This window comes from Mya arenaria, chromosome 6 (genome assembly GCF_026914265.1).
Source record: "Mya arenaria isolate MELC-2E11 chromosome 6, ASM2691426v1".
In the NCBI taxonomy this organism is placed as follows: domain Eukaryota; kingdom Metazoa; phylum Mollusca; class Bivalvia; order Myida; family Myidae; genus Mya; species Mya arenaria.
In genome coordinates this window covers 11,681,191-11,693,147 of record NC_069127.1, presented here as the reverse complement: position 1 = coordinate 11,693,147, position 11,957 = coordinate 11,681,191, and the positions used below count along the sequence as shown (strand labels likewise).

The window sequence follows — 11,957 nt, the reverse complement described above, 5'->3', positions numbered from 1 at the left end:
TGTGTAAGTCAATTCGTAACCGTTAGGAAATCAGTTGGTCATATCTGGGAGTTGGATTAAAGGGAGAAGAAACCAAGTGTTAAATTACAACTCAGAATGCAAATTATGCTGTCGTCTGTTGATTTGATCACTAATAACAATGATTAGATCGATATCAATGTACACATATTATTTACAGCGATGCAATATCGAGTGAATACAGACGTACCATTGTTATTGGTCCCAGGTCACATGACCGACTCCGTGGCCTAGTGGTTAAGGGTTTGCCTACGTAGCGGGAGGTCGTGGGTTTGATCCCTGGCCGCGTCATACTGAAAGACGTTAAAAGTTGGTACAAGTAGCTCCCTTGTCTGGCACTCGGCAGGGTAGTGCTTGGAAAAGTGGTGTTCTCAGTACTGGTTTAACCCAGGAAAGTTGTACCCTGTGTATCGGTGCTTTACACCAAGCACGTAAATAAACCAAGGGGTATCTTCGAAAAAGAGCTAGGGTATAACACCCGGACTTCCTTGTATCCCACCACTGTCTCTTCAGCGTGCTGTCCCTTCAGCAAAAACAAAGAACCCCATTGGAAATAAGTGTTTCACTTTCACGGGTTATCCTTGACCGCAAGGTCTAAAGAAAAACATAGTACATACATACATCATTCTAAATATTCTTGTAAAGGGGAATAACCGCTGAGTGAACTAATGACATGTTTAGTTGAGTGTAACCCGTACGGCATTTCTGCGAATTCTTTTTTATGATGTGTTTGATGTTTTAAACCAAAAAAAAATATTGAAAGTCAGACAATTTTATTTTTCAAGTGTTGTGATCTGGGAACCAGTCACATTATTCATTTATGATAACCAGTCTAATAGAAGCTGATGTAGGGAACCAGCTAGCAGGAAACAGATAGACTTTGACTGACCACGACTGAGACCTGACGGACTTATTACTTTCTGACGATCATCTTATATCCATCATCATCCGATACATAGATTCGACGCTAGTGCTCATCTTTATCAGGTATGTTTGTATGGATATTAGTTATTATGTCGGGATCACAATAATGGCGCTGCGACTTAAACTGGTACATTTTACCTGCGTTTAAATTGTTGCCAAAAAGTCTCAATTTTGTGGTTGGCAGCCATCTTGAAAAATTGTGTTTCAAGATTTTCAAATCATTATATTGTAATTATTTCTCAATGACATGTTGAGAATACATTGGATGTATGTTATATTTATGAATTGCAATTGATTTGGACCAACTTTTGATATTTTGGTCCGTTATTTCAGGATTTAATATTCTGAATCTGATACTTTCACTTTCACTTTGAAATTTATCGGAACAGGCTTCCGTTTTATTTTCAATTGTAATATTGCAATAACTGTTCAGTGTAATGCTGAGATTACATTGAATCATTGAATTGTGTATAACATGCAATTGAAATAGACCAATTATTGGCCTTTTTGTATCATAATTTGAAATTTTGAAATTAGCCGGGAGATTTTCCGTTGAATATTTCTATTTCATCTATTTTGTTTGCACTAAAAATTGTTTACTGACATATTTTTTATGCATGTCTTGTAGAATTAGTGCGTATTTCATGCATATTACATTCCGACGTTAACCGGAAGTGGCGTGTTCATCGCCATAAGTTGGGGAATATTCAGCTCTCCTATACCTGAGGGCACCAGTTGCTGACTTTTGAAGGTGAAGTAAGTTAAAGTTAAACTAAACATCACATCCAAATTGTTGGATATTGGATGTCTGACAAATTAGAAATAATTGTCGGTGAATACTACTATGTTCAAGAATCCAACTATTGGATATAATAATTTTCACTAAATACTACTGTGTCAAAACAACGACAACAAGTGTCTGATATAGTAATTGTCACCTATTAACTAGGGTGTACTACTCTGTGTCAAAGAATCCAACTATTGGATATATAACAATTGTCACTTAATTCTAATGTGTAAAAACAACAACAACAAGTGTCGGATATAATAATTGTCTATCTATAAGTTTCCAAAGTGTTTGGAAGAGCTATTCTAAATTATTGATAATTTTGTGATATAAATATAGATTAAAGATTGAATTACCAAAAACTTGGTATATGTATTCTGTAGACAAATATTGCAAGCTGGGGAGAAAGAGTTTTACAGAGTGCTAGTTATTTATACCAATTATTTGGTAATAGTCATAATGGATGAATATACTAAATTGACAGTTTAACCATAAAAGAAAAATTTTCAAGAAGTGGATTGTTCCTAATTTCTTAGGAAACACATAGGTATTTTGAAATTGTGATTTTATAACAATGATAAATATAAGTAGTCAAACTGAATTAGGTTGTATTCTTTGAGAAAATAAAATCATAAAAAGGGTGTTAACTTGTGCAATCATTAATTATTTCCAATATTTTGGAAAATATTAATAAAAACTAATAAAGGTACTATATCTGCTTCTGGGAATAAGAATTTATTCCAAGAAATTGGATTTTCACCTTAAAAACAGCATTTGATTTACGTTTGCTATCCGTTACAAGCATATCTATAATAAAGTTTCCAAGTAATTTGGAAAGTAATGAGATGAAATGAAAATAGCCAAAGGTTTAAATACAACTAAGAGTTTTAGGATAAGGTTTAAATTGGTGAAAAGGGGGAGATGTTTAGGGTTGTATTAAATTAGAGAACTATGAATGAAACAATTGAAAAAGTAAGGGAGGCAGAAAAGTTCAAAGCCACAAAGTTCTAATAATTAAACTATAGGAAACGCATAAAGGGACTCATGGCATATTCAGTTCCTCTTGTTGGTACATTACCACTAGTGTATCCACCAATGCAACCAACATGTGCGTACCAATTCCATCTACCATTTCAACCACCCAATCCATATCCAATGGGTTCATTTCCGACTATGATGCCGCCTTGGATGTATCCATATCCCATGAATTCATACATGATGCACCCACAAATACAACAAGGTCTGGGAATAAATGGCATGTGCCCAGGTTACATGGGTTATCAGCCAGGGTACCAATGTGTACCAAATGCTGGTTTCATGAATGGGGTTAGGAATAATGAACCTAATAATTTGAGCAGTGTACATGAGCAAATACCTCAAAGTAAAATTCAGAACCCGATTTCGGGTACGTTAAGGGATAGTGGAGAAAGTATTGGGGTAATGAATTATGAACCTAATAACTTAAGCAGTGTTCATGGGGAAATACTTCAGAGTAAAATTCAGAACCCGATTTCGGGTATGTTAAGGGGTAGTGGAGAAAGTACTTGTATAAGTGATGCTCAGGGTAGATTGGACGATTTAGATAGAGGGCCCCACTTTGACAATTTAGGTAGTTCTGGAGATAGAGAAAGTAACTCCCGACCAACAAATGGCAATGTCCGGGAAAGAAGGTCCCAATTTAATGATTTGGGTAGTTCTGGGGCTGTAGAGAGTGACTCTCGACCCACATATGGTAATGTTCGGGGAAGAAGGTCCCAGATTGATGATTTGGTTAGTTCTGGGGCTAGAGGAAGTGACTCCCAAATAACAAAAGGTAATATCTGGGAAAGAGGGTCCCAATGTGATGAATTGGGTAGATTAGGAGCTGGTGAAAGTAAATTCCGACTTTCGGAGAGAAATGGTCTGGACACAAAGTCCACGGGAGACAAACTATCACATCAGTTTAGGTACAAGGAAATAACCCAAGACCAAACATGTGATGAACGTGCCATAAGAGAGAGGCCAGCTACTGTGGCACAAGTAATGGACAAATTGACTTGCTTGTGCCGAGGGTCTAAACCCATAAAGAAGGTGTCAGCAGAGAAAAGCGTAGCTGCGGTCGCTCAAATGTCCCAAAGTAAGATGCTTGAACTCTCAAACATATCCAGACATATTGGACTAGATTATTGGAACTGGGAGAGAGTAAAATCAAAGGTACTGATGTTACACTCAATTCCAGCAAGTAAGCGATGTTTTCAATATGCACGAATGGGGCATTTCCAATCAGATTGTCCTGAACATCATCAGGTTAGGGTTAAAATAAAGTTGCAAGGAAAGCTTATGGCGTGAAAGCTAGAAAGAGTAGTTGGTAGTAGTTTTTATCTCAAGTGCAATATCGATATTTCATGAATACAACACAACAGTTCAGTTCAATGTTTTATCAACAGTATATGTTTTAATAACAATGTCCAACAAATAAACACATACAGTATACCAATTCAAGAGAAACACTATCAACAGTACATGTTTTCTCAACACTAAATGTCCAACAAATAAAAGCAGATACACCACTTCTAGAGCAACACCTTATTCAAAACATTCACCCATAATAAATGTCTAAATTAATAAAAAGGGGGAGAACTGTAAAGAATAACATTAAACAAATCAAAGCACTGAAAGCACTTATAATAAGTTCAAGATTACCAAGCATGATATAAAGAATCATGATAAATTATTATACAGAAAGTTTATTATAAATGAACTTATATAACTAGAATTTATATTGCTGCAGACGCTATTGATAACGCTATATGATTAAAAGCGAAGTGTATTGAGTTGCAATTAGGTGTTCAGAATTATTTAAAATAAAAACCTGAAGACGTTATAATTGTTATATGACTTCATCACAAACAGAGATTAAATGTAGGATACACTGTGATAAATGTAAGGATATGTTTTTATGAGCGCTGTGTGAATGATAGAGGAGAGGAGTGGGTGACTTTGAGTATGTATGATTGTACGGCTTGCGAGAAGGAGAATAAGGGCATCTCAGGATAATGGAATTTGATTTAACTTTACAGGATGACAGATTCCGAGTCTTTGGAAGGGAGCCCAAAAAGGTCATGGAAAGAAACAGAACGGATAATTCCAATTAATCCCGATGATATTGTACGGGAAATGGAAACCTTATGTTCTCGCAAAGTACAGATGCCATCTGCCAAATTATTGATCTTTCAATTAGGTTTGGTCAAGGACCAAGAAAAGATCAATAGGATTGTTACAGAACAATGTCAGATTGCACAGAGTCGTAGAAATTTTAAGTTCATCCGTGAGGCCAAACGCTATGCAGATAATATTCTAACGACCGAATGTTTAAAATCATTGGAATCAATTTGGGGAAAGAGTAACCAACCTATTAAAAAGGGAAACTCCTGTTTATCAACAGACACGGGTAATGACGTTTTTTCTAGTAGGGATATTCGCTTTTTGGGAAATACTGTTAAAAGTGAACCGGTGGACTCTTTCAGTGTTCACTCTATTGTTACCCCAGATGAAGTTATCCCAAATCTGTTGGGTGATGAAGATGATATGGCAAATGACTCACTATTGAACGTGGACTGTTTAAAGCTGAGGGGGTCAACGTTACAGCTGAGCCTGGAAACAGCATGCATGGGCGTTTTTATGTATGCTGCTCTGATTTCTGTTTAAAGCAGTTTGTTCATACATTAAAGAATTTATAGTTGATGCAATGATTATTTTTCTAAGGTTACGGTAATTGTTTAAATTTTTGACATATATTTTGTTATTAAAAACTGAAATCACAACAGAAGGAATTAATGTCAGTTACTGGTAGTGGTTAAATTGTAATAAGAAAATGAATGAATACAATATGAGTTAACCAAACATTAGTATTCATAACTGTTAACCAGTTAAAAAAATATTAAAGTTAGCAATGGACACAATAATACAACATGAACTTGGGTTCAGTAGATAATTTAATTAATCACAGTCTTAAATTACTGGGGCGGAATTTCTTACCAGGTATTTAGCATCATGATATGTACACATAATTTACCAAATTAATACAACTAGATTTATGATCCTGTTGCTTTTGTTTGCAGTTTCTGTTCCACCGGCCGCTGCGGGTTTTAAACTGGATGTTGATCCTCACATGGCTTCTGGTTGGTTACCAGTTCTTTGTGCTGTTACAGTGTAGCGAGTGGAACCACATCATCTGTATCGCCCTCGTTCTCTTCTGCAACTATTACACACTCTTCAAGCTCCTCCGAGATAGAATTATCCTCTCTAAGACTTATAAAGATGATGATAGCGGGCAAAACTGATGACCATATACATTATAAAGAACATTATTTATTTATTGAATCATGGCAGTCATTTCATTTCAAGATTATTTTCATATCTTCATACCGGCTACTGAGCTGAAGTTATCGTCAATGTAACAATTTTTGCCTGGATAAATCTGCCCTCTGTTAGGACAATGATTGTATTATTGTGGTTTGGTCGGAAGTTGCCCATATTGTAGATGGAAAAAAGCAGTGTACTGCAGATGATGCATTTGACTTTTGTAAAGTACGTAAACATTTAGTCTATAGATGAAATCTCTATTTTTTTCTTCTATTATGCTTAAAATGCAATTATATAAATTATACAATATATTTCACAGTTCAATATTAATTTTTACTCACACTGTACCAAATCAAAATTAGAAAAAATAGAGTTTCAAATTATTTAAAATAATACAAGTATTCCAAGAACTTAATTTAAATATCTCAATGTACAGTTAGTTTTGTAAACATAATTCTGATGTTATGCTTGCAGCAACAAAGCTAGTTGATTGCATAATTGAATTATTTGGGGTAACTGTAATGGGGTAACATGTCTGTTTTCTTTACTAAAGCTAGATGTTTTTATGTACTTTTAAACTGTGTTGTTCTTCTGTGCTTTGTTTGTCAGTATAGTTATATTTTTCTTTACCTGTATTGTTAGCAATATGATTGTTTAAAAAATAAAAATATGAAATCTGAAGTTTGATGTACTATAAAAATAATCAAGCAAATGACAATCATATGCTTTTGGAAAAATGTGGGAAGAATAACAGTAGGGTTAAAATGTCAATTGATTACAGTTAAAAAATAATTGTTAACGTCGCAATTTATTGATTGCAAAATCACAGAATCGATTATCGTCAGTGGCTGTATTCATTAAAAATTGAAATATGGAGTAGAGCATTTAATTGTTTGTCTTGTGTCTAGTATTGAACTTGAAAACATACAAATTATCACCAAAAATTATTTCAAAGTAAATTACTGAATTAACACACGCTTTTAACTTTGTTTAGTTTTGTTTATACATTGATAATCATAGCTGTTTATGGCAAATACAGTTTATAAGCCTTAAATGCTTCTGAATTTCAAACTTTATTATGACCTCGATTTCCATTACAGCATGATTTAGGAACCATTAAGACCAATATTGAACCTTACAAATGATTTCAGTTTGATATTGTGATCAATTTGCCCACGATTAATATAAAATGTGGCTCCTGGAGAAAAACTAAATCTGCATAAGGAGTGCAGGGGGAGTTCTGTCAGGAATTGCATGTTCCCATGAAACTACTGCATAGCTGTAAAAGTCCAACTTTAATTCAGTGTAAGGCAAGATCTTTTAAATTTTAATTATCTTTGGCAGAAGATAAACTAAATCCCTTTATCAATGATGCCTTTTGATAAATGATATGGAGTTTTGAAAAGTTTTCTGTTAATGTATGCTTCATATGTGCTGAATGTAGGTAACAGACTTTGTAAAAGGGGACAATTAATCATTATTATTCGTAAAACAAATAATTATTATAAGCATATACATTATATGAGTGATCTGGTCATTTTGTAACCTCACAATCTTGTTCAATTCGTAATCGTTGTGTAAGTCAATTCGTAACCGTTAGGAAATCAGTTGGTCATATCTGGGAGTTGGATTAAAGGGAGAAGAAACCAAGTGTTAAATTACAACTCAGAATGCAAATTATGCTGTCGTCTGTTGATTTGATCACTAATAACAATGATTAGATCGATATCAATGTACACATATTATTTACAGCGATGCAATATCGAGTGAATACAGACGTACCATTGTTATTGGTCCCAGGTCACATGACCGACTCCGTGGCCTAGTGGTTAAGGGTTTGCCTACGTAGCGGGAGGTCGTGGGTTTGATCCCTGGCCGCGTCATACTGAAAGACGTTAAAAGTTGGTACAAGTAGCTCCCTTGTCTGGCACTCGGCAGGGTAGTGCTTGGAAAAGTGGTGTTCTCAGTACTGGTTTAACCCAGGAAAGTTGTACCCTGTGTATCGGTGCTTTACACCAAGCACGTAAATAAACCAAGGGGTATCTTCGAAAAAGAGCTAGGGTATAACACCCGGACTTCCTTGTATCCCACCACTGTCTCTTCAGCGTGCTGTCCCTTCAGCAAAAACAAAGAACCCCATTGGAAATAAGTGTTTCACTTTCACGGGTTATCCTTGACCGCAAGGTCTAAAGAAAAACATAGTACATACATACATCATTCTAAATATTCTTGTAAAGGGGAATAACCGCTGAGTGAACTAATGACATGTTTAGTTGAGTGTAACCCGTACGGCATTTCTGCGAATTCTTTTTTATGATGTGTTTGATGTTTTAAACCAAAAAAAAATATTGAAAGTCAGACAATTTTATTTTTCAAGGTAGAATATTTTTTGGCAATATCATTTAAAACTTTTTTTGCATTGTTGTGTTAGATACGAAACTCAGCTCTCAACAAATATGGCAGCCACCTTCGAAGGAAACCAAACCGAAACAGCGTTGGAAAAGGTAGTTTATTGTGCTATTTGTGAAATGAAAGTGGCGGTAATAACATACTGTATCAAACTTCCAATATATTTTCGTAGTTTTTATTTCTGTCGCTTACTTTTCAATAATAATCGACTAAATCGTTGGAAAGCCGCACAACAAGCTTGGGCTTGAGATCAGTTGGACTCAATCATCGTGGAAATATCAGTAGTATCATCCATTTCGAGTCGGAATTTATCATTGTATGGAAATTATCACATGAAATAACTAATTTCCCTTAAGCACCACTTACTGGTTTTAAAAAATCAGTCATATCATGTAATATTGGTTTATCAGCCATGGCACTTTTTTTAGACCAAATAATTGTACAGTAACTTGAAGTAAGTGAACTGATTTTTATATGCAAATTCTTCCCATTCAATTTTTTTGTCATCATTTGTGCCATTCATTTTGATTGCGATTCTGGGTTAAAGCATATAACTGCTATAATATGACAAAAACAAGCTATATAATGCACCAGTCAATTGTAAGGCTACCATGACAAATCGGCCCCTTACCAAATCGGCCCCTAGCTCAAACGGTTACCTTTTCGGCCCCTTACCAAATCGTCCCCATCCCGTAGACGTTTCGCCCCTGATTACCGAGACGTTTCGGCCCTTATTTATATTTCATTTTTTTATTTCTAAATATAAGTAAAAAACATGTAATTTCATTTTTTTTATTTTAATAGACAAAGCTATATACATACATACAAAGGTATAGATAAAAATAGATTTAAAGAAAATATCTGTACACTTGAAAACATGTAAAGATTTATTCACGAGATATTTTTATAAAACGAAAGAGAGTTCATTTTTTTTTAAAATAATCTTTAAATATTATACATAACTATGTTGCTAATATTATGTATAATGACATGTCCATTGTCTAACATCAGTCTTGACCAAACACCTATCGCCCGCCGTAGATGGCACCAACATTTTTCAGGAACTCCTCGCAGGTGACATCATGCGAATCGTATGAGTCCCACTCATCCATGATCCTGGCGTCTAGAGCGGATACTTCATTTGAAGTTTCATCAAGGAACGATTCCGCAGTGGCGAACTGCGAAACATCTGAATTGATGGATAATGATTTATGAAAAGAAGAAAACAGATTTTTATAAGAACTAATATACAGTACGTCTTCTTATTAACTACAATTTAATAATAAATAAACAAACACATGGTAAGACATAAGTTATACATTTTATGAATTTATATTTTAAATCAGGTAAGGATGAAAAAAACAAACTATTATTAATCTGATATTGAATACATATGCAAAACCATACTGGCTTAAAAGGTGTTTTTAGAACAGAACAGAACAGAACAGACATTTTATTAAGACTGATACTAACGTACATTGTCTAATCACATATAATAATTCACTTTAATATGTCATGTGTTTGTACAAGGTAAGTTTAAAAGTTGAACAAATATTTGTGTTACAGGAGCGTTATGCAATTATTATTAACTACTATAAGGTATTAATATGTAAACGCAGTAGTGTAATAGCTTCATAAACAGGCTATAAAAGAGGATGAACAGAATTATGTATCATTGTTTAGAATACAGTTACGGATACATAGTGATTCCTTAACGTATTTACAGAGCTTAATAAGCTCAAATCTATTAACAGAGTTTAATAGTTGGTGATATTTAAACACGGAGGGGCGAACATAATAATGACGTTTAATGTATTTCTGTCTTATAACTAAATAACATGGGCATATACATACAAAATGGTATTCATCTTCAATATCAAGATGGTTACAACACATACAGTAGCGTTCATTACGCGGTGTATTATTTCTGGCATATCGTCCAGTTTGTATCCTTAATGGATGTACAGATAATCGTAATCTACAAATATAAAGTCGGTATTTGCTTGGTAGTATATTCAGATATTCTTCATACTGGAATGCATTTTTAAATACCTTATACATATCAAGAACAGAGCTATTAGATAATGAACCATGCCATTCCTGCTTAAATGTATCTATAACTCTACATTTAAATTCGTGAACAAATGTATTTACGTTTACATTTTGTACATTATCAAATATATGTGTAAAACCATAATCATTAAGAAGTTTTTTAACATTGGTAACCCAATTGGAATATCCTTTATTTCTATCAGCTACTGCTTGCAGATATACAACACTTATCAATATATTATTAGTGTTAGCTATTTTCAACCAGTACTTAATTATACGTATGTATCTAGAAAACAACTGACAAAATATATGAGGCTTTAGATCATACTCTTTACATTTATACAGTAACACATTTAAAGCCTTTAAAGCTTTTCCAGCTAAATATTCTTGGTTTAATGCATAATTACCAGTATAGTTAAAAACAGTTCCTAGGTAGTTAAAATCGCTAACGACTTCGATGTTTTGGCCATCATAGGTCCAGCTTTCATGCGGTAATAAACGTCCGCACTTACGAAATACCATAATTTTAGTTTTATTTGTATTTACTCTAAGACCCCAAGTATTACAATAAGTATTAAGTAAATCCAATTGATGTTGAGTTTCAGCCGGTAACATAATTAATATAACGTCATCTATGTTTATACCAGAATTAACGCTATCTTGTAAAAACAATTCTAGGTCTTCGACAAATAGTGAAAATAATATTGGGGACATTACCTCCCCTTGTCGTAAGCCAACTGCATAACTAAAGTATTCTGAGTATGATGAACATGATTTTACACAAGATTTAACATTTTGATACATATCTTTCATAACATTCAATATTTTCCCTTGAATACCACATTTATATAATTTCAGCCACAGCGCATTTCTATAAATAGTATCAAAACACTTCATCATATCGACAAATATAACGTACAATCGTTTATTTTCGTTCACATATTTTTGCATTAATGACGTAAGTAAAAATATAGCGTCGACAGTCGATCGACCTTTACGAAATCCGAATTGTGGGTCCGAAATAATATTATTGTTATCGCATATAAATTCAATGCGTTTATTTAATACAGTCGTAAACAATTTTGAAAAGCAACTAACAAGAGTAATACCCCTATAATTGTTAACATCATTTACACCGCCTTTTTTATGCAATGGTACAATAATCCCTTCTGTCCATTTATCCCGATAACAACTGGAGTTCAAAATACAGTTAAATATGTCACATATGTGTGCAGCAAGTATGTCGGCACATTCAATAAAATATTCATTTAACATGCAATCATTACCATTAGATTTACAACGTTTTAATGCTTTAACAGCTTTCTTCACCTCATCAATACTAATCGGATTATCTAATTCAGGGTATACAGTATTAGGCTGGCTGAAGTCATTATTATTACAAAACGATTCTGCTTCTTCATTG

The 11,957-nt window shown here is 34.0% G+C and overlaps 1 protein-coding gene across 3 annotated transcripts in view; it reads left to right on the top strand.

The window, feature by feature from the left end:
• The first annotated feature begins 945 nt into the window (after positions 1-945).
• Positions 946-11,957, top strand: part of LOC128239330 (alpha-taxilin-like) — a 43,531-nt gene continuing 32,519 nt past the window's right edge. For 2 of the 3 annotated variants that reach the window (XM_052955940.1, XM_052955935.1), the window contains exon 1: positions 8,437-8,577. In XM_052955940.1, coding sequence (XP_052811900.1) covers positions 8,530-8,577 — 48 coding nt within the window. In that variant the 5' untranslated portion in view covers positions 8,437-8,529. Of the gene's footprint in view, positions 1,006-8,436; positions 8,578-11,957 lie in introns of those variants that run through there. The other variant, XM_052955942.1, reaches the window with a different exon arrangement.